General features: G+C 40.0%; 1 protein-coding gene across 2 annotated transcripts; it reads left to right on the top strand.

The window, feature by feature from the left end:
• On the top strand, positions 1–21,140 carry LOC311056970 (uncharacterized protein). Of its 2 annotated transcripts, none has more exons than XM_084073836.1 (10): positions 1–192; positions 3,465–3,519; positions 5,578–5,593; positions 5,698–5,747; positions 6,266–6,352; positions 12,759–12,886; positions 14,871–15,112; positions 17,219–17,332; positions 19,189–19,333; positions 20,356–21,140. In XM_084073836.1, exons 2-10 carry the CDS (start codon positions 3,497–3,499, stop codon positions 20,394–20,396), a joined length of 846 nt encoding a protein of 281 aa, XP_083929962.1. In that variant the 5' UTR covers positions 1–192; positions 3,465–3,496; the 3' UTR covers positions 20,397–21,140. The 2 variants fall into 2 exon arrangements, with proteins under 2 accessions (XP_083929962.1, XP_083929961.1); XM_084073835.1 differs by having other exon boundaries at positions 5,578–5,608.
• Positions 21,141–24,488: the final 3,348 nt, after the last annotated feature.

The following is a 24,488-nucleotide window of genomic DNA, read 5'->3' as shown; positions in this document are numbered from 1 at the left end:
ACGTCTCGCTTTTGCGGAAGCAGCTTTATTATCAGCGAAAATAAAAGTTTAAAAACGACTTTACTTTAACATCTGATGCTGCAAACAAGACAACGACCCTTCTAAAATAATTGTAATAATTACTATAAGTAATACAGGCAAGGATCACCACAAAGTATTTGACTTTAAACTGTCGAATTGAATAATCACCAGGTAAGAATTTCATGCACCCTAAATAGGAAGTAGCCTATTACTTTGTAGAGTAAATGTAACTTTAATACTACTACTGATGTGGTTTTAAACGATCATACTTTCTTGCTACTATATGACTTTTCCAGGTTGAATGAACAGTAAAAAAAAAAATCAACAATTTTATCATTGTTTGCAGTGGTGGGAAAAGCACTCAATTTGTTTTACTTAAGTAAAAGTATCAATACTGCCGTAGAAATGCTGGAATTTAATCCGGAATTTAAATGACATGAGTAAAACTACGAAAGTATTGGTATCAAAGTACTTTAAAATACCAAAAGTAAAAGTACTCATTATGCAGAATGTCCTGTTTCCCAAGTTTTCAAAAATGTATACTTTCAAAAATAGCAGATCTACAAGCGTGATGAGCTTGTAGCTTGTAGAGAAGTAAAGTAATGAAAATTGGAAATACTCCAGTAAAGTAAAAAAAAATACCACACTATTGTACTTAAGTAAATCTTACATTCCACCACAGCATACTAACTGTTGACTGTATGGTGGATGTTAATGTGGTTTTAAACGGTCATACTTTAATTGCTCAGTTGTCCAGGTTGAATGAACCGTATATATATTTTAAATCATAAGTTTTATCATTATTTGACCTCTTGGGTGAAAAATGGCTCCATTTTGATTAGCAGGCAACACTCTATACTTTCACTTTCACTTTTTACTCCCCCCCCTTTCTTCAATATTTCATGATGTGACTCATTTAGTGATTTAGTGTCAGTTTACAGATCTTGCACATTTAACTACACAGCACACTAGCTTACAATGAGTTGAATTGTATTAACCGGTTCTCAAAGTGTGGTTTGGGGACCCCCATGGGTCCTTGAGGGTGTTCCCGAGGGTCCCTAGCAGCAAAATGAGGAACAGTTTGAGTTTGTACACTTTCAATGTTTTCAGCTATTCGAAAATAGCAGATCTACAACCTTTTTGTGAGCTTGTAAATCTGCTGTTTTCAAAGCATGTTGACAAATGCTGACACACCTTCCCTTATGGGGTACAGCTGGTACAACATCTTTTCCAATGGGGCCCATGAATAAACATAAATGAACAGCCATCTGTGATGTGACTCCTTGTGGCAGCGGTGGCCTAGTGGTTAGAGGGGCGGCCTTGATACCGGAAGGTCCCTAGTTCGATTCCCCAATTCATCACATCGATCATGAATCACCGCTGAATAGCCCTTGAGCAAGGCTTCCATGCAGGGTCCGGCTGGAAACAAGTTTCGTACTTAGTCCGACACCCTGGGTAAACAACAAACTTTGCTTTGCTTTGCTTCGCTGCATGTTGTGGTTAGAGGCTTTATGCACAGCAGCCATATTATCACTTCCTTGTTCCTTCCCAGGTGTTACCAATTATACTAATGAAGGCTCTGTTCCATTTAGTCTAGCACAGTGGTTTCCACGACCCCCATAACTCTGAGAGTGTACAAATGGAACCAAATGGACCCTTACGGGTCACACCTGCAAGGGGCCATTTGGAAGCCCATGAGGGTCCCTGGACCCCAACTGTAGACCCACTGGTGTAACAGTGTTTCCAGTGAGCCAACATGCACAATATCAGCACCCTGACTCTGTTTGACCAGAATGGAACAGAGCCTTCATTAGTGTCATTGTAACACCTGTGAATGTTTTCATACTATGGCTGCTGTGAATAGAGCCTATTCTGGTCAATGTGCACCATCTACTGGACTCACAGTGAAACTACAACATTATAATCTAACTCCTCGCTACTGAGATGTTTTGTCAAACCTCATTAAAGGGATACTAGGTAACTTTGAGCCTAAATTTAAAAAAGAGAAAACAAATATATATATATATATATATAAACTAAATAAGACTCGTGCACATCTTTGTAAGACCTCGACTGGAGGTGCAGGTCAGTGCAAGAAAAGTATACAACTAAAAGGAAAAAACCTCCAAAAGAAGGGACCGCACAACTCCAGGACTGATTTTGCTTTCTTTATTTGCACAACGCGTTTCGCTTGTTTGCTTCTTCAGGTGCTGAAGCCCACGGATGGCACCTGAAGAAGCAAACAAGCGAAACGCGTTGTGCAAATAAAGAAAGCAAAATCAGTCCTGGAGTTGTGCGGTCCCTTCTTTTGGAGGTTTTTTCCTTTTAGTTGTATATATATATATATGTATTTTTTTTCCCCAGCTATCAGTCACTATATAATTATGCAGGTGTGTTTTTCTGCAGAAAGACACGTCCCACTGGCTTGATTTTGGTTTTGCTCCACTGTTTATATTGACATTCATCCCTTTGCAGGGACTGAAAAGTTTGTGGGGGGAGAGGGGGGGCTCGGCCGGAGCTCTTAATTGAGGATATCATTTTATTCTCAACCATTTTACTTTTTAACACATTCCCTGCCAGAGTTTATTCATAAGGTACTCACCCACTGCCAGCGTTTTTGAGTTTTATAGCCTTTTGAACCGTTCATAAAAAAATTATATCCATTAAAATCCGCGATCGGATGGTGTTTATAAACAGCAACGACGGACGTACGAGCCCTCATAATGTTTACACTTTTTTTCTTTTTCTTATTCTGTGGTATCCAGCGGCCAAAAGAGGCTGCAAACGTCATATCCGTTTGGCTGTGACGTGGCTGTGACGTTTCCCCACCGGCCATCTTAGATTAGCTTAGCCTCCGATCGGCTATCAGATCGTTTTTAAACACAAAGAGGATAACCGTTCGTCGATCAAAGAAAAGAAAATACAACCGGAGCTTACCATTCGTTTTTTAAACCGTGTGAAAACCATGATCTTTAGCCAAAACCAGGGAAAAACTGTTTTTTCAAGATAAAAAACGAACCGGAAACGGTTGTCGGAAATTTTCTCATAGGATGGGTCGGAAGCGTCATGGGAAAAAAAAAAAAATCAAGGATGGTACCAAAACATTTTTTTTTCGTTATCAAACCACATAAAAAGACGATCCCGAGATATCTCGGGATACGCAGGTAACGGTTGGATTTAATGTCCCGAGATATCTCGGGATTGGCAGTATATGTGTTAAGGACCCCCATTTGATAACATTGTTATCTCTGCGACCCCATCCCAACCAAATGGATCCTTACGGGTCCATTTGGTTCCATTTGCACACTCTCAGGTCAATCATTTAGCTGGGGGACCGCCTAGAACCCACTAAAGGACCCCTGGGGGTTCTCGGACCCCAAATTGAGAAGAACCAGTGCTATATGACTAACACTTTTGAATTATTTGTGCTCTCTGTCTTTAAGGTCCAGAGGCTGAGAGTCATTGTGTGGAGAACATGGAGGCATCAGCAGACAAAAAGTAAGATCACTGCTTATACTGGTATAGTTTACCTGCTGGAAAACTCATGGATTCAAGTTCTCAGTCTCTTAAGACTGAATTCAGTCATTTGGACTCCATTGAGGCCACCATGTCTTTCTCTTGACTAAAGGAGCGTGCACACTGGTCCGTGTGTTTTCGTCCGAAATTATAATCCTGCAGCTCCTTGTTCAGCAGGCGAAGAATTCCGCTATTAACCCATTTAGACCGGGAAAGTATCTGTGCCATTTTAGATTTCTTTGGCTATTTTTGAAAAATAGTGAAAATGTGTGCAAAGCTTTTAACTTGTATTTTTTAAAGCGAACATTTGTAAAATATTTAGTTCGAGGGATGCCCAGAAGCAAAGATTTGAGTTACAAATGTCTACTTAAAAAAATCAAAAAATCTAATTTTGCAAAAAATCTCTTGATTTTTTTTAAATAGCAGATCTACAAGCTCATAACGCGCTATGAGCTTGTAGATCTGCTCTTTTTGAATAGCCAAAGAAATCTTAAAATGACAGAGATGCGTTCCCAGATTGATTGGGTCAATAGAATGATATTCATCTATTGAATGTTATTTTCAAAATATTTTTATAGATTTGAAAACTTGAAATGGGACATTATGCATAATGAGTAGTTTTACTTTTGGTACTTTAAAGTACATTTTGATGCCACTTCTTTGGAATTCCGGACTTTCGCTTGTAACAGACAGAGTATTTCTACATTGCCGTATTGATACTTTTACTTAAAGGGACATTTCACCGCAGATCACTTTTCACCACTTTTAATGAAGTTTAGGACTCAAGAAACAAGGTCCTGTTTTTTTTTGTGTGTATAATCTGTGTTTTTAGATATCTAGTAATCTTCGAACATCTCGTGACGTTATTTACGTCACGAGATGCTACGTAATTCCTTTCCGCACTACATGTCTCGACGCGTCTCACACAGACCAGCTCCAAAGACCGCCCCAATGGGGTGTCCCCACACGGCCAGTCACTCCCATTAGCTGCACCCCCGTTGCAGAGTGAGACTTTACTTTACCTGAGTTATCTTCTGATAGTTGTACTTGAATGTTGACATGAAATAATAATCCTGTGTAGTGTTTCATAAGCGCAAGCGTGGAAAAAAAAGACAACATGGAGAGGCAGCGCTGGTAAACAAACCGTCGCGAAAGGCTAGGATAAAAATACCAAGGATTTGACAGTGATGTCACTACTATGCGACACGGAAGTAGAACTGCATGAAGATAGCAAGGATTTGTCAGTGATATGACATCACTAACGAATCCTTGGACATATATGTAACTAGATGAACGTGTGCTAGGTTCAGCCAGTGTTGCCAGATATTGTGAGAGAAATAAGCAACCAGGTCTATGAAAACAAACCCAAAAGAGGATAACTAGGCCAAGAGCACTTTACCTAGACATGGGATATTATATATTTGAAAATTGCCGATCTACAAGCTCACAACGCTTCGCGACCCATTGTGAGCTTGTAGATCTGCTATTTACAAAAAAATATTGAGGGGGAAAAAGTGCAAAATGTGGAATATTTTTGACACATATTTGTTAGGGGCTCCCTGGCACAAATTATAATTTCAGATGGGGGACTGTGGAAAAATACATGAACATGTTTGAGAACCACTGGTTTAAACAACAATCAAAACATTTGGAAACAAGCCCAAATATCAACTACATTTTAGAAAGAAGCCGCTTATAATAAGCAGACATGGCAACACTACCATGCTGTTTGAATGTTGTTCTTGGAGATCACACCCACATAGAACCTCCCCTGCTGCCACAAGGAGGGGCAGTAAACCAAAGCATTATGGTCATTGTAGTAATGCAGCAGTCCAGTCAAACCGTAGTCAAACACACAGATTTCATTATTTTTCTGGCCATAGGGTGCAAATTTTAAATTGTGCTACTGTTATCTACTACAAATACTATTACCATTGAGTGATTGCAGTTTCTTCCAGGGGTGAAATGCTCCTTTAAGTAAAACATTTTTCCACCACTGCAATTAACCCAAATCCTTGTGTTTTGGTGTTTTTCCTACAGTGTGTCGTCTGAAGAGGTGAGTCAGGATGGTGTGAGTAAAACCAGCTCGTCTACAACATCACAGCAGGAATGTCATTGATAGATTTGTGTTGACCTGCTGACCTGCTTTGTGTCTTTCAGACCCTTTTTGACCCCACCTATCACTATGAACATTCAGTCACCCATTACAGGTCAGAGCAATTGTTTATTTTAATGACCATTAATTAATCAATCAATCAATTGGGTTCCGGCTTGGATCAATGGATCAATGGAACCGACGCAGTATACTTGATGTACCTTTTTATCTGTATCGCAATGAAGAGTCGTAATTCTTTTAAGGTTTTAAATCTGAAAAAAATACAGTGAAATTCATTTAACCCATTAAGACAACTTGTGTAACTACTTAAACCATTATTTTATACTTTGGCTATTCAAAAATAGCAGATATACAAGCTCATAGCGAGGCACTTTGTGCCGCAAAAGGCAAAATGAGCTTGTATATCTGTATATTTTTTTAATCTTGAAAATGTGTGCAAATCTTTTATTCTTCATTCTTCAATCTTTATTATTATTTTATTTTTTTTGTAAATTACTGAATTACTTGTAAATTACGGGAATTACTGATACATAGCAGCAGTTTTCAGAAAAATTGAATTGGTGAGAAGATGGAAGTCGTTCAGAAGAATAACGTTTACGTTTGTGTCACTAGGTCGGTGTTCCCCGGGGCGGGCCTGTTCCGCTGCAGTAAGACCAACCTGCTGTTTCAAACCACGAAGGAATCAGACGTCTACTACCGGTAAGTAGAAGATGAAATCCCAGGAATGATGTAAGACAATGGAGTTTTAAATTAGAAAGTGGATTACGCTAGTAACAGGTAGGATCTAATTATTTGTTGACAGGGAAGACCAGCAGTAATAAACGTACTGTATGCTTACGTTCTCTTGCATTAAAATAAGCAGCGGAACAATTGCTATGTTTGCCAATCGGAGATTGGAGAGGATTAATTTGTCACTCTGACTCACAAAAGTCACTCAAACAGGTGCCATTGCAAACACTGCGGTGTTTCATAATATGGGACGGTATCATGATAGGTTTTCAAAGCAGTAGGGGATCGTTTCTCGAGGGAAAATGCATTAAATTACTCCCACGTGTCCAGTCGAACGATATCATCCCGGTGGCGTTGGTGATAAAAAAAGAAGGTTCGGACGTAGAGCACAGTTATCCCATTAAGACCTGTGTCATTTTAAGATTTCTTTGGCTATTCAAAAATAGCAGATATACAAGCTCATAGTGCGGCACCGAGTGCCGCGCTATGAGCTTGTAGATCTGCTATTTTTTGAAAAATCGTGAAAAAATATTACTTATATTTTTTTCAAAAAACTGTTCTTTTTAGAAACATTTTAAGAATCGGACTCAGGCCTTAATGGGTTAAACATGAATGGAGATGAGCTTGGTTGAATGAAAACGTTGAAACGGGAAAGCCGTTCAGGTCATGGTGCAAAAAAGTTCCGGGAACGTTTTTGTTGTGTGTGCAACAGAAATGTGTTTTATGGCAGCAATGGTAAAAAAAAAACACTTTTCCGCCATAATAATGAACTGGGTCACAAAGCTGCTGTTGGTACTGCTCTGCAACACTACAGTACTACCGGGTGCATCAACTACATGTGAGGATGCACGTCAATCAATGACAGATTGTGTGTGTATTGTGCAACCATAACTCTAAAACAGGGGTCTTCAACGTTTTTCAGGCCAAGGACTAGGGGTGTGCCGATACACTAATTTCACCAAACGATACGATACGATATTTGGCTCACAACTTCGATACGATTTCGATACGATACGATACACACTTTTTTTATTATCAAAATATATGGGGGAGAAAAAAAGTAAATGCAAACAAATAATTCTGTTTTTGCATTATTCAGACATGCAAACTTGTAGCTTTTCAGCTACAATAGCCGTTTTGAATCCAAATAGGGCAATAGTGTGACACCTGACCCGAAAAAAACAACAACATGTTGTCACCCTTTTCACCTCGGGGCTGTTTGCATGCCTGATTATAATGATTGAAAAACGATATATATTTTTTCCAAAACGATACGTATCGTCACGAAAACGTATCGCGATATATCGCGGGACGATATATCGGCACACCCCTACCAAGGACCCCTTAGCTGAGAGAGAGAGAGAGAGAGAGAGAGATGAAGCAGGGGCCCCCACTACATGTGTTGCAGATAAAACCTTTTCATAGACTTGTTTGACAGCATTATCATCAGTTTTGTGTCAATTCATTTTTGTTTGTTTGTTTTTGTTTATACATAATATCTATTAAAAGGTAGGGTAAGGGATTTTCTTTGGTTAAAATAAGTGTTAAATAGCTCTATATTCTGATATTACTCATTGCTACAGGAGTCTCTGTGTCTCTCCAGCTCTTTATTTAACAGAAAAGGCATTTTCACATTAATGTGTATTTCCAGACATTTGCACACAATGTTTAGTAAACTTGACCTTTGGCTCTGCACTTGATCTGCTCTTTTCCCACTCTACACCAAATATCTATATGCCAAAAGTAGCAGATCTACAAGCACATTGTGAGCTTGTAGATCTGCTATTTTTGGCAAATGTCGAGATGCTAGGGTCCAGATAGTTAATGTAAAAAAATAAGTTCCTATCACGGTTACACATCGCTATTCCTCCACATCGCCACTTAGAAGATTGACTTCCATTCTTCGGAGTGGAGATGTTTCCCATTTGTTTTAAAGACATCGCTATTCCGACTGTGACGCATTGCTATTTATAAACACCGCCATTCCGACTATATAATCACAATGAATGTGAATTAATGTAGGCATACTTGGTAAAGCATCTCATGCGCATTAATGAGACACTTGCATCTGATCTATTGTCAAATCAGCCCAACATCAAAACACCATGTGTGTATTAATGCTTCATTAATCCTCCTTTATTAAATAATATTAAAGTTTACACCTGCCACAACCATAGGCATATGTCATTTTTGTGAACAGCACTGCTTTCTTTTTGTCATCTCCAATTAATTCTGGGCCTTTAGTTTGGAGACAATGGAGAGATTCAGTTTTAACCCAGAATGAACCCAAATCTCAAGCGCAATAGTTCAGGGTTCTCTCTAAATCCTAAGTGTATATATCCATGTTACTTTTGTGAATAATTATGATAGGCTACACATGAGCCAAGCTTTCAGAGTCCATTATTGCGGTGCGGGATGGGGCGCGCTGCGCAGGTCGACACGCAACAAAAATAAAATAAAAAGCATTATACCGTCTCTCTCCCTCTCCTCTCTCCTGTCTTCCCGTCTCTTTCCTCCTGGTTGGAATCATCTGAGCTTAATATGTTAAATGTGTTGCTTATTTGCTGCCTCTAATGAATTAAAAATCATTGCAGAACGACACGCGCATGGGAGGGAGATCCGTTGTCATTTCATTGTAGATTTAAAAGCAGCCTAGTATTAGCCTACTATTGACTGTACTACAATATGGCTTGGTAACATGAACATGAACTTGGATGCATCACAGCGCCACGCCTTGTGAACTATAGGAGATTACATATTTTCGAAGAAACTGTAGCATTTAAGAAACTAGGAAAAATAAATTAAGCATCCCTGCGCAACTTGGAGCTCTCCAAATTGCCACATTCAGATTGAAGGATTTTTCTCACCTAATTCACAACAACTGTCGTGAATTCTAACCACCAGAAGTATGATCAAATTAATCTTTCACCTTAATCTGTCCACTTACTATAATAGTCCACTTCATATGCCCATAAATGAAGTCTTCAAGAGGCGTCCATGAGATGAGATTGCGCACAGCTGTCCACCGACAGCCTGGTTTGGTTTGATATTAGACCAGACTGGACAGTGGACACTGCATGTGTCTCAAACCAAACGAGGCTGTGCGTAAATGCTGTGCAGTGCAATAAACAAATTGATGCTATTATTATTATTACCCTTATTATTATTATTATTATTATTATTATTATTATATTATAATTTAGCACATTGGCGTGAGTGCGCTCCCACGGACGCCCTGCATGGGTCTGTCTGTCTGTATCTATCAGTCTATCTATCTATCTGTCAAGCTCTTTGCCAAAAATAGCCGATCTACAAGCTCACAACGCCTGGTGCTGCGAGGTGTTGTGAGCTTGTAGATCGGCTACTTTTGGTGCGAGTGAGTGTGCTGACTGTGCTCCGACGGATGTCTGTCTGTCAAAGGTCCGCGGCCGTAACACGCAAGCTCTCTCTCTCTCTCTCTCTCTCTCTCTCTCTCTCTCTCTCTCTCTCTCTCTCTCTCTCTCTCTCTCTCTCTCTCTCTCTCTCTCTCTCTCGTGTGCGTCTGTCTACAGTGCCTTTGATCCTAACCACCTTTGATGTGTGCGCCGAATGGGCCATCAAGTTTTTCTGATCTCCCAGTGGGGAGCTAACGACCGCTGTTGATTCATTGACTGAAGCCATCCACACCTATTTAATTGTTGTTGTTTTTTTCCTCGAAAGTTAGAAGACTCATGGAGAAATCATGATGTCATCTCAATCACCTCAATCAATCATGACTGAATGGCAGCTTGCTCTCCGGTCCCAGCCAGCTGCTGGGGACTATTTGTGGGGAATTAGGAGAGAAGGAGAGCTGTGAACTTTGCCTATACTGTGCACCCATGCAGGCAGGGATGTGCAGCACGCGCTAAATAGGCCCATGGTTTATTCTGGTATAGGTGGAAAGATCACCCCCCCCCTTTTAAATCATTAATAATACATTCTTAATTTATAACTAACTAGAGGTCCGGTCAAGCTCTTTGCCAAAAATAGCCGATCTACAAGCTCACAAAGCTAAGAAGATCCCCAAGAATGTTAGCCTACAGTGAGCTATATGTACAGGCAGCACACGTTGTGTATTATTATGTTACATGCACTTATGTGCGTAATTACGCACGTGTAAAATTCCGCTGTTACGGTAGTTGTTCCACTCAGAGGAGGGGGGGGCACCTTCATGTCAGGAACCCCACAAATCACAAATTATGTGTATTTGGCCGTGGACCCCAGAGAGGAGGGAGAGAGAGAAAGCGCATATGGAATGCTGTGTAGTGTGTTCTGCAGACAAGTAGCCTACATCAAAATTTGGGGGTCCTTGGCATGACAAGGACTTTACTTTATTTAGTAAGACATGAGAACAGCAGTACATGGAAGTACAAATTCGCAATACAAGGTCTACTAAACTGGAAGACTCATTAAGCACTGAGCTTGTTTAAGATGAGATCCCCATGCACACAAATCATGATGACAAAGGAGGCATGTATAAGATAGAGGCCTATACTTCTTTTTTCAAACAGATCAGAATGAATAAATCAACATTTTGTGTCAGTTGGACCCCAGTAAAATGTACTGGGTTCATTTATTGAAATCAAGTAGCCTGCCCTATACTGTGTGGAATAAGGTGTAAAGTAGGGTAGTTACTTTACACCTCTGCAGACGCGCTGAGCAGCGTTAAGTAGCCTACATTTACTCAAGTACTTTACTTAAATGTTGTCTTATATATTACTCTGTGTCACAGACAGTGATTTGAACCGACGGCAGGCGTATATAGTAGCCATAGAGGCGAGAGTCTTCAGACTTCTATTAGAAGGGAGGTTTTTCATTGAATAGAGGTCACTATTAGAGGATTTAGCCTACTCACAACGCCTCATAGTGCTAGGCATTGTGCGGTTGTAGATCGGCTATTTTTGGCATAGAGTGTAGAGAGAAAAAAGAGCAGACCACGTAAAAAAAAAGACATATATATATATGGAGAGAGAGAGAGAGAGAGAGAGATATGTTTCATAATATAATAATATATATCTGACAATGAACTAGTAACTAAAGTTTTCAAATAATTGTAGTGGAGTACTATATTTGCCTCTGATGTAGTGGAGTAGAAGTAAAAGTATTGGAAATACTCAAGTAAAGTACAAATACCTCAAAAGCGCACTTAAGTACATTACTTAAGTAAATGAGTTAAATTCCAGCTGTCTTTATTGTTATTATTATCATTATTAATATTATTGTTAATATTATTGTTATCATTAAATAGCATAATATTATTATCAATAATAATAATGGCATAATAATAACAACAATGATAACGATAATAATAATAACTAGAAAAAGTGCTCCTCGGAGCACAACTCTCCGCCAGAAGACTTGTGTTGGTTCGAAGGTCGCGAAGGTCGCTATCCCTCTTGTATATGTAAGTGTCCTATCCATCCTGTCTGGGTAAGTGTCCTCTTCCGTTCATTCTGTGTAAGTGTCCTATCCCTCCTGTCCTATCCGTCCTGTCTATGTAAGTGTCATATCCCTCCTGTCTATATAAGTGTCCTATCTGTCCTATCTGTCCAATAAGACAGATAGGAACAATTGGACCGCGACTACTTGACTACTTCCGGTTCGAAGGTCTGGGAGTGAGCTAGTGGCCGGATTTTCGGTATTGGAATCTGGCTTATCACAGTGACACATGTATTTATAGGTCGCTATCCCTCTTGTATATGTAAGTGTCCTATCCAACCTGTCTGGGTAAGTGTCCTCTTCCGTTCTGTCTGTGTGAGTGTCCTATCCCTCCTGTCTGTATAAGTGTCCTATGTCATATCCCTCCTGTCTATATAAATGTCCTATCTGTCCTATCTGCTATCAGCCATTTCATGGTTCCCGTCTTACCTCACTCTGACAGTGGCGGAGACACTGTCAGAGTGATGCCATGTATATATAGGCCCGGTGGCGTCACTAGCCAATCAGATCACAGTATTTCACGTGTCACGTGAGGCTTGACCAATCGGTGTGTCATGTTTAGAAAGTGAAAACGCAGTGATAACAATACTCTCCTGGCGGAGAGTAATAATAAGGGTAATAATAATAATAATAATAATAATTAATATTAATAATATATATTAAAAAACATACTCTCTCGCCATGCCTTTCGGCCTGGCGGAGACGATAATAAAATAGGATGATGGGGGGGTTCGTTTTTCTAAGTGGGGATGTTTCTAAGTGGGGATGTTTCTAAGTGGGGATGTTTCTAAGTGGGGGTGTTTCTAAGTGGGGGTGCTTCTAAGTGGGGGTGTTTCTAAGTGGGGGTCTGTCCCCTCCTATCACACAACAATTTGGCATCCCTGTCGAAGACACCTGCTTTATTCCATGCTTTCTACAGGACGGTGTACTGGGATGACCGACTGGTGCAGTCCACGGGGAAGACTCCCGCAGGCCTCCTGTTTAAGATCGAGTGCACCGAGGAGGTCATCACCCAGCTGCACCTGGCCCACTCCCTGATTAACGTTGGTGAGGCCGCGCACGCTTATCGTCATCTAATCATGTTCCACTTCCTTGTTCCAAGGGATATTTATTGTGTTAACCCGTCAAGAACGGGAAAGCATCTGTGTCATTTTAGATTTGAGCTATTATATACCACATTGGTACTCAAAGTGGGGTCCTTGGGTGGGACTGGGTTTCCAGGGGGTCCCCAGCAAAATTAGTAAATATAGCATCACAATCATTTTAACCACTATTGTATGCTTTTGCTATTCAAAAGTCATGAAAAGTTGTGCAAATCTTTGAATATAGTATGTATATATATTTTTTTTTTAAAGCAAACATTTTAAACTCAAATATTTGCTTCTGGGGGTCCCTGGAACAAAACATTTAGATCCGGTCTGCGGCCAAATACATATAATTTTGGGGGTCCTTTACATGAAAAAAGTCTGAGTAGCAACATAGGTCTTTTCCGAAAAAATATATTTAGAAGACATTTGTAGAATTGGCCTCAGGTCTTAATGGGTTAATATAAGTATTAAAATGGCTCTATATTCCCGTAGTAATTATTACTACAGAGTGTTTTGTTCAGTAACGGGGGTCTCCCTTTCTCTCCAGCTCTTCAGTGAACTTAAACAAAAATACATTTTCAGGCAATTTTATCCAAGAGATACAGGATAAACAAGTGAAATTAGAAGTGAAGCAAACAAATAATAACAAGAGCTTGTGACTAAATAACTACGTGGAGTCCATTGGAACACAGGTTCTTTTTTACATTTCCTTCAAAAGTAATGTTTTTTTTTGTACATACAAGGTTTCCAACCAACAACTATGTATTATTTGATCAGTCTCTGAAGTCTTCCCTTTGAAAACATGGTTTGATATAGTTTAGAAATAAAAAGAGAGAATGTCTTTACTTTTCTAGAGATGTACTGTATACTGATACCATTTTTTTCCTTCCCGATACCGATTTCGATACCATAACTTGCATATCGGTCGATACCAAGTACCAACCTGATACCAGTGTGTAATTCAAAAGGAATCTAGGTTAGTGGTTCTCAAAGTGGGGTCCAGGGACTCTCTGGGTTCCTTGAGGAGGTTCCAAATGGACCCGTACTGGTCTGTAACTCTGAGAGTGTGGAACAAATGGAACCAAATGGATTTGGTTCCACGTGTACACTCAGGGTCCTTCAAATCAAATTAAACATTTTGAGAACCACTGAATAAATAATGTATGTTTTTCTATGGATTAGACTTGAATTCATGGATATTTTTCTAGTTTTTGTCCAATTCCTAAGCCAACAATTTGATGACCAGCGGACCGGTAGGCAGCGGTTCCGGTAGGAGACACAAAGGAGACTCTTTGTGCCTCCTACTAGAACCGCTGCCGGTCATCAAATTATTGTCTTAATGAGACAAAAACAAAAGAATATCCATGAATTCAAGTCGCCATGGGGTGACTAATTGAATAGGAAAAAAAAAATGTTTTGGGGGTGAACTATCCCTTTAATAATTGTTTAAGCGCAGCTACAAGTTAGTATAATAATAATGTAAATAGTACAGTAAGAGTGTAAAACAGTAGTGCAACAACTGAAGCATTCAAAATACCAAATAATTGATGAGTTTAGATGACATAATCATCATGTGATAAATGCCATGCAATGGCATACTCACCGATACCAGCGTTCTAGGCCATTCAAAGTGCGGTCCGGGGACCCCCAGGGGTCCTTGGGGGGGGATACCAGGGCGTCCCCAGCAACATTTGTTAATATAGCTTCACAATCCTTTCAATCAATCAAAAATAGCAGATCTACAAGCTCATAGCACTGCACTGCACCGAGTGCCGCATTATGAGCTTGTAGATTTTTGAAATTTTTTTTTGCAAATCTTTGAATATATGTTTTCAAATAAAATCTTGCGGGGAAATTATAATAAGCAGATCTGGCAACCCTGTCGGCAGCTTAGAAGTCAAATTTTAAACGTGTGATTCTTTCTACAACCTTTTGACACACAGGTGACGCTGAGCTGACCGTGGCCCAGATCACGGACGAGGGCTTAAACATCGTGAAGCCGGTCAAGGTGAACAAGACCCACGTGATCGTGAACGTGACCAACCTGATGACGTTCGGCCTGGTGTCCAACATTCCCTTCTTCTCCAAACCCGTCAACGGTCAGATCCTGCTCTACCTCCGACCGCCCAGGAGGAGATTCGTCATGAGCGTCTTTGTCCTGCCGTCCAACATCCCCATCACAGAGGTAATGGCCATCCGTGGTGCCGGTTGCATCTCAACCTTTTCAATTCCTGCTGTGCGAGGAAAAAAAGGACTCTGCTTCTAAATTCCGCCGATTTTCGCCGTTTTTTTTTCTCTCACGCTGTTAGGTAAAGCCCCCAAGGTTGGTGCCCCCAAGGTTTTAACCTGTGGGGGTTTCATGCCCCTTTAACTCTGAGAGGGTACAAATGGAACCAAATGGACCCAAAATGGTCCATTTGGTTCCATGTGTACCCTCTCAGAGTTACAGACCCTTCAGCAGCCATTTGGACCCCTGGTGGTCCCCTGACCCCACGTTGAGAAGAACCAGTGGAACTACATGAAACATCAAAATTATTGCTCAATTTACACAACAGTATTTCAAACCCAGAGCTTAGAGTTGCGTCGGTGGTTTGACACTGAGCTTGAAACCGGACGGAGCCGGTAATACCGACTTTGACGACTTATGGGGACTTTTCTTCTAAAGTTTGCCATGAAAAGAATAATTCATTTTCTTTGACACTGGGCTCACTCTACAGGAGTTTTAAAATCCTAACATACTTTGAAATCAGTTTGCAACACACACACACACACACACACACACACACACACACACACACACACACACACACCCAGAAGCAACGATTTGAGTTAAAAATGTTCGCTTTAAAAATATATATTTCAAAGATTTGCACACATTTTCACGATTTTTCAAAAATAGCAGATCTACAAGCTCGTAGCGCGGCACTCGGTGCGGCACTATGAGCTTGTATATCTGCTATTTTTGAATAGCCCAAAGTGTAAAATAATGCTTTTTAGCTCAAATCTAAAAATGACACAGTTCCAGGTCTTAATGGAACTGTGTTAGGTCTTAACAATAGAGATGTAAATCGCCATTCACACCCCTGCACTCTAGGCTATCAGCCACATGCTCTGTAGACATTTGGTCAAGATTAACGCAGTGTACCTGATTATGCAGGCGCTATGCTGGGTCACAACACTGTAGTATCATTTATATCTGTTTTTTACTTGCATACTGTTCATAACTATAAGCCATACGGGCTGATATACCACACTATTCCCCCCACGAAAGACTCTAATCTCTTTCGCAACCACGTACAGTATATTGATTAAAACAGTATGAAAGAAAAACATCCAAAAATAACATTCTTCCAAAAAAAAACATCATCAACTCCCACTTACGACCCCCCAAGACCACCGGCTGGAAGTCAAGCAGAACAAAAAGACATTCAGTAAGATTAAACACAAACACCACATCAAACAGAACAACTTAGAAGATACAGGCATCGAAATTACACAGTAAAGTCATAGGGCGATTTACATCTCTATTGTTAACCCGAAGACATCACCCAGGCTTCCTGGCACACTGTTGCTAATCAGATAGAAACAGTGATCAAAGGACATGAAAGGAGCTGATCTCAGGGTTACCCCCAGCCACAAGAACTTATTGTAATGTGAACCTAGAGTATAAGAGTGACTGTAAATGACTTGTTAGGGAGTACTGACCACGCCGTGAGGCTGGGGGTGGACAGGGGCTCTGCCCCTGGAAGCTGCTATGATGCTGTTTGCTGTTGATGCTGAATAAATGAATGATTCTGAACATGGATCTGGACGTCTTCTCCTCTACTTTATTACAACCAACCAGCCTGGTAACACGCAGTTTACTGCCTCAAATACACGACAAAGACAACAAAGTTATTGAATAAAACACGTAGCCCTCACACAGTAGAAGGCCCATATCAGTCGCCATAACCAAGGACAGGTGTTTTCAATGAATCTAACATGGTTAAAATGGAGTATACAATGGGTTTGTATAGGGTAGATGTGTATGATACAAATTAATATCAAATATCTAATAATTACGGAATCAAGCAACTTAGAACACTGTCCGGGGTGTTCACAAACGCCTGAGTAGATGTTAAAAAAGACCCCAAACATGTTTGAAAGTGAAATATCCCTTTAACCAATGTAAAGCATTAACAAGACAGTGATGATATCTAAACTGGGGGGGGTCCTTGAAACGGAAAAAAACAAGGTGGTTAATCAGTGGTGTGTGTGTGTAACGCTGTGTCATGTGGTTTTGTGATTTCAGTTGGAAGCCCAGCATGAGAACGACGTCCACATAAAGAGACCCAACTGCCACTGTGTTCTTACCAGAGACAACCAGTACAGTCTGGTCTGCAATCCACACAGACTGCAACCTGAGGTACAACCAACAACCTTTAATCCAACTGGTGTAAAGTAGCGAAGTGCATTTACTCAAGCACTGTACTTAAGTACAATTTTGTGGTACTTTTACTTTACTGGAGTATTTCCAATTTTCAATATTTTTACTTCTACTCCACTACATCTCAGAGGCAAATATTGTACTTTTACTCCACTACAATTATTTGAAAACTTTGCAGATATAAATGATTACATTATAAAACATACAGTAACCACTTTAGCCCTATTGCAGTATTGATACTTTTACTTAAGTAAAACATTTGAGTACTTGTTCCACCACTGCTGTAATCATCTGAAGACTCACCTCTTCAGACTCCACCTTAGTCCCTAGCACTTGACCTAGCATTGACGACCATGCAGTCCTTATACAGGTTAAAATTAAATGTATTTAGACTTATGCCGGGTTCATTTGTTTACCTGGCATCAGTGGTGTCAAGTAACTATAACTAAGTGCATTTACTCAGCACTGTACTTAAGTACACTTTTGAGGATTTTTTTTTACTTTACTGGAGTATTTGCCATTTTCAGTACTTTTACTTCTACTTCAACTCCACTACATCTCAGAGGCAAATATTATACTTTTACTCCACTATAATTATTTGACGGCTTTAGTTACTAGTTACTTTGTAGATTTAGATTATTATCACAAACCATACATTAACCACTTCAGCCCTATATATATATTTCGGCCATTTGAAAATAGCAGATTTACAAGCTCACAATATTATAGCGATACGATATGATTCAATGTTAAAACACAATACAGCTTTTATGAAAATAATTCAATCTGTGAAACGTGTGGATAGTGCACGATTTGTCTTTTTTTAAGGGAAAAAATGATTAGTATGGATATAAATAAGTAAACACAGTGATTCTCTGGCAAATACATGGACATTGTATTTGAACACATTATGGACAAGCTCGCACATGTATTGATAGACAAAGTGTAGCGATATGGAATGGAAAAGTAATTAAACTCCTCTTTCTTGTCTTGACGTGACACAAGTTCTTAGTATTGCAAAACGATACGATGCAAAGTCACACGATACGATATGTTGCTGTTTACATATCGATGTAGTTGTACCGTTGGAATTCAAAATCGATACAACTACTGTATCATTACACCCCTATTAGCTCTATATTCTCATAGTAATCATTGCTTAGTAAACAGAAAATACATTTTCAGGTCAGGATACCTATTTCATCCAATCAGGAGTGAGCACTTGCACAGAATACCGATTAAACAGGGGAAAGTAGAAGTGATTTGGAACTGGAACACTATAACATTTAAGATGATAAATGGGTACTCTTTTCCTGATAGGCTGATATTTTTTTTTCTTTTCTGTTTATTAAAGAGCTGGAGAGACGGGGAGGCACATGCTACTGAACAAACACTATAGCAATGAGTACTATCACAATATAGTACTTTAATCTTTTGTTGGTCAAGATGTTTGTTTTCACCAAAGACTATCACTTACCCTACCTCTCACACACACACACACACACACACACACACACACACACACACACACACACACACACACACACACACACACACACACACACACACACACACACACACACACACACACAAACATCATTAATACCTGGGAACTGCCCACTACAACCACAGTCTTATACTGTTGGGCACTGAGCAATTGGGAGTTCAGTGCCTTGCTCAAGGGCGGTGTTTGGGGAAGGATACGTGGTGGCCATTCACTCCTCCCGCCCCGCACGTCCGGGAAATCGTACCCGGAACCTTTCAGTTACAAACTCGCTCCTCTAACGTTTAGGCCACTGCTGCTTCATACTAATACAAATTATCTCTCTCTTCAGCTTGCTAGGTTTTTCATGAACTACGGACCAAACTACCATGCCACGTTCGAGGTGTTCATCGATTTCGATGCAGACAACGCAACGTTTGAAGTCAAGACAACCGACGGCAAAACCATCTGGAAGCAAGAAGACGTCGACATCTCAGGTAAACACTTGAGTTCTTTTAAAGGGATAATACACTTTATATGCCTTATTATATTATAATTGCCGTCTGTTATATTTCTTTTTAAACTCAAAACACCTTAAATATTTTGTTTATTTTAGAAATACCCAAGTTGATGAGTAAAAGATGAACTCGCAAGTTGAGTTAAGTCCAGCCCTATGGAATCTATGGAATGCATGTGCTAATAAAAAAAAAAACGTAACACTTCCTACGGTTAATATGAGCATCAAAACAATATTTTAAATATGTTTTAGTAGCACATGCATTCCATACATTCCATAGGGCTGGGCCACACATGAACAAATGACGTCATCAGCCTGCGACGGGTGTTGTTGACAGATGAACTATTTCTAAAATAATATTTTAGGTGTTTTTATTTTTTGTTATGGAGGGCAATTTTAATGTATTATTAGCCAGGGATCCTTTTAAAGGGGAATGAAACTCTATAGGCCAGTGGTTTGCAACCCTTTTCATATCAAGGTTATTTATTCAGCATTTGAGCCACGAACCACCATTTGATGAGATTTAGACTCTCAGACCCAAAACTTAAAATATTTTGTTGTCGTTGCATAAGATTTTGTCCACAATTCCATGCTGTATTGATGTTTGTACCAATAGGAGAGATAACAGGCAAACTTTGAACAAAAATAACAATTCTTCCACATTTTCTAATTGTGTAGACTTCTTGTAAATTAAGTAATGCAGATGTTTAACAATAATTTAACTCTTGAGAGCGTAAAATGAAACCAAATGGACCTGGTTTCATTTTACGCTCTCAAGAGTTAAAGATCTAATAAGAGTCCATTTGGTTACCAACTCTCCATCATTTAGCTGGGGACCACCTGGAACCCCCTCAAGGACCACTGGTGGTCCCCGGACCACTGGTTGAGAACCACTGCTATAGGCTGATTTAATTGTTAGTCTGTCAGTCAGTATGTGACCGTCTGTGAGTTACTTTAATTTTTTATTGTCAGTGAAAACAAGTGTTGTTATTTTGTCCTCAGATCATCGTCCCGAGGGCGTCCCAAGTCAGCCAAAAGTGTGACATGTGACACGTTGATTTGTGACCACACCCACTCACTCACAAGGTGCCTTCTTTTACTTGAATAACCTGTGTTTTTATTTGGACCAATAATTCATTCCAGACCGTGGTCTGACCTGTGCCTTTTATATGCTACTGCTATAACCATCCAAAAGGCTCTATGCACAGCAGCCATATATTCCTTCACAGGTGTTACCAATGATGCTAATGAAGGCTTTGTTCCATTTCATGTAGCACCATGGTTCTCAAACCTTTTAATTTCAAGGACCCCCCAACAAATGGAACCAAATGGACCCTTACGGTTCCATTTGGTTCCATTTGTACACTCTCAGAGTTACACACCTTTTTAAGGGGCCATTTGGAACCCCCTCAAGGAACCATGAGGGTCCCTGGACCACACTTTGAGACCCACTGGTGTAGCAGAGTGTTCCCAGTGAGCCAACATGAACAATATCAGCACCCTGACTCTGTTTGACCAGAATGGAACAGAGCCTTCATTAGGAAGTAAGAAGAGGCCCAATTTCTCTCCAAAGTGGCTGCTGTGCATAGAGCCTATTCCCTCTTGTGGATGAATAAGGTTTTGTTTATTTTCTGTTTATTTTCTGTAAACAAATATATGTGTTTTTTTTTACATTCAGCCAAATAGCAACTCAATCTGTTATTTCTTGTTGTTTCATTGATTGTGATGGAACATGCATCCTGTTTTTACATTTTGAAATAAAAAAAAAGAAATATATGATTCAAGGACATTTGCCTCCTTATAACTATACAGTCATAAGCAGATTATAATGCATTAAATGTGTTAATAATACATTTTAGACATATAAAGTGTTTTTAAACATGTTTTGACAAAATCCCCCCCCCCGTGTGTGTGTGTGTGTGTGTGTGTGTGTGTGTGTGTGTGTGTGTGTGTGTGTGTGTGTGTGTGTGTGTGTGTGTGTGTGTGTGTGTGTGTGTGTGTGTGTGTGTGTGTGTGTGTGTGTGTGTGTGTGTGTGTGTGTGTGTGTGTGTGTGTGTGTGTGTGTGTGTGTGTGTGTGTGTGTGCGTGCGTGCGTGTGCGTGCGTGTTTGCATGCATTACTATAACTTGTAAGGGCCAGGAAAAATAGACATTGTGAGGGCAATTTAAGATTAAAATAGATTTTTGGACTTAGTAATGATACCTCAATATTTACAGTGTATAGAGCTTTTCTATGTACTCAAAGCCGCTTTACATGAGTCTGTGTGGGGGCGGGAGGGGGGGAGTGGCTAAGTACAACATGGGTACAAGAATAAAAACAATAGAACAGTGAAACAAGAGTTGAGAACAACTCTTGTTTCACTGTCTTATTGTTTGGGGAAGGTAAGGTTTTCGGGGCGGTTTTGAAGGAAGGGAGGGAGGGGGCGTCTCTGATATGGTTTGGGGAGTGCGCATTCTAGAGGGAGGACCCTGTCGGCCCAGGTTCAGAGCCTGGTCCTGAGGACCACCAGGAGTGGAACCTGGTAGTGGAGTGCCAAGGAGTCAGTGCCATGATGAGGCATGTAGATCTGCTCTTTATTTGCTCTGTTTACACAACACTGTCGTAAGATAAGACATTCATTTATGAAAGAGAAACAGGACGATGAAATATGGTGATACAAGGTACTATTGGCTCTACTTAGTACTTCAGGATATACATCTATTATGATGTGGTGACACACATGGTGTGTGTGTGTGGGTGGGTGTGTGTTCTCTGTCAGGACCAGCTGGATGTAGGTCACAACCACACAATCTGTACTGAGGTATAGGCCCGTGCAGCCAGACGTTTCGATAGCTCCGTCTAGGCGGAGATCTCTGAACGTCTGGCTATGCAAGACTAGTATTGAGGTGACTATATGAATAATATCGTTGCGGTCTAGCAGAAACCTCATAATCTCCATATTTCATTTTCATGACCCCCTAAATTGACCCCCTGTAGGATTTCATTTGTCCTCTATGGAAGCATGTTGGGCAGCGAAAAAAGCCTATCTACAAGCTCTGCATGGAGAGCTTGAAGATAGGCTATTTTTAGGCTTTATTTTTATTTGAAGTGGTCAAACTAGCATTATGCATTTTCCATGAAACCATGAAAAAAATAATGGTCTCGGGTATAAAAAATGGTCTCGGATATTACATAAAAGCAAAGGTTAAAGCCTCAGTCTGTGATTTCTTCACCTGGTTGGCAGTGTGTAGAGCAGCTTGAACAATATTACTAAAACATAATTTTAGATACTGTGTTAATTGTTTTGAAACAGCGCTAGTAGTCGGGGGCTCCTTTCACAAATCGCGTAATAGGCATACACATTTGTTTTGCTTTAATCCATGCGACTAAACCGGTGAAGTAAGACGTCAACGCAGCGTCTTCCTTCTCTCTGGTACTCCACAGGGCACGATGTGGTCATCCAGTAGGTGGTCGCCGTACTGTACTGTAATAGCGGTCCCTCTCCCTTGGTTCTGGTTGCAGCTCACGCTGCTGGCTACAGGGCACATAGCAGGCTGCATAGCAGTTGTTTTTTGTTGCTCTTTTTTCCACTATTTTTTATTTTTAAATACAAGACATACAGTAACATGCAAGAAACGCAGTACAGAAAACACAGGACAAAATACAACAAAACAAAACAAACCCTAACATATGCCCACCCGCCCACGCACCAGCCCTGAGGGGAGAACAATAGACTTATAGGCAAAACATAAGAATATATAAAAAATGAAATTTTAGGCAAACAAACAGAAATGTATAAAAAATATTTCCCCAGGGTGTCCCTGCCCACCCGGACGGCTGCCCGTGGTAGCTGCCCTCCCTCTGGCCATGCAGGCCACAGCGCTCGCTTCGGCCACGCAGCAGACTCTCAGCTCCCATCACCCCTGCTCACTTCTGTCTCCTTTAGGTGCAGGTTGTGTATTACCCAGGTTTGGTTGATGCCAGACAGTGGAAAGAACAGGTTAACAAAATCATGCAAATCAACTCAAATAGAAATAAGGAAACAAAGAAAACCATTAAGGAAAACTATAAACACGCAACACATTATAAAAAGAAACATGACAAAAAAGAACACACACAATCTCACAATAAACCAAAAGTACTAAAAAACTAAAATACAAATCAGAATCTTCTTTTCCACCAGCTCACTTCGACTGCTCCTGATGAGCAGGTTGGTGCCTTGCGTGGTTTCCTCTGCTGTCAGTGTGTGAATGCATGAATGCAATGCACATTGTAAAGTGCTTTGGATAAATCATTTACCATTTGCTGAGGTAAACATGACATCAGTAGACAACGTTTGATCATGTTTCCTTGGTGGGTGATGATGAAGTTATGACTGAACAATGAGTTTATTTTCCACTCTACACCAACATGAAGTTTGCAACATGAAATGCATCCTTCTATCAGTAATTCACCTCCTACATGAATAAAAGTAGCAACACTAGAACACTACTCTAACACTATATCAAAATATACTTAGTATTCATTATACAGAATGGCCCATTTCACAATCATTGTTGAATTGCAATTGATTTATTTATGTTCTCCATGGGTAGCTTAACTTGTAACACTAAACCAAGACCGCTGGTCATCAAACTGGCTACGCTATAATACCTCTGTATGTATGTATGTATGCATGAATGAAGATGACAAAACGACATTGTATTAGGAAGTGACTGAACCTCAGTCAGTCTGGAGCGCACATGCAAGCATAGAAATACACACTATTTACAAGGCTTAAACAGTTTTATTACCAAGTTATAAGTTCAGGTTCAGGGCACGAACAATATCACACAGACAATAAATATATTGACAATAAATATTCAACTGATATAAAGCATAAATTAAATAGATTTAAATTGCATTATAATATTATACAGTTTCACAAGTTGACAAAACAAATTAAATTACACAATTAAGGGAAGTGAAAAAAAGAAGGAAACAAAAAGAGACAACAAGGTATCTACATATTTACACATAGCTATCCATATGTCCCTCCAACCCCAGCTTGTAATCAAACAACTGCTGGGGTTTGGTCTGTAGTTTTGTGCTGTGACGTTTTCATCTGGTTTATAGTAACAACTACGTCTTTCATTTGGGTAAGGAAGTCTGTTACA

This window comes from Gymnoscopelus microlampas (assembly GCF_963454915.1).
Source record: "Gymnoscopelus microlampas genome assembly, chromosome: 12".
Lineage (NCBI taxonomy): Eukaryota > Metazoa > Chordata > Actinopteri > Myctophiformes > Myctophidae > Gymnoscopelus > Gymnoscopelus microlampas.
Note: the sequence above shows the minus strand (reverse complement) of the source record. Positions and strands in the feature narration are given on the sequence as shown.

Excerpts from the sequence above, each read along its gene's own strand:
- LOC311056970 (XM_084073835.1), top strand. The coding sequence starts at position 3,497 with ATGGAGGCATCAGCAGACAAAAA. Across the intron at positions 5,748-6,265 it reads CATTCAGTCACCCATTACAG|GTCGGTGTTCCCCGGGGCGG; the intron begins GTCAGAGCAATT and ends TTGTGTCACTAG. Across the intron at positions 15,113-17,218 it reads CCAACATCCCCATCACAGAG|TTGGAAGCCCAGCATGAGAA; the intron begins GTAATGGCCATC and ends TTGTGATTTCAG.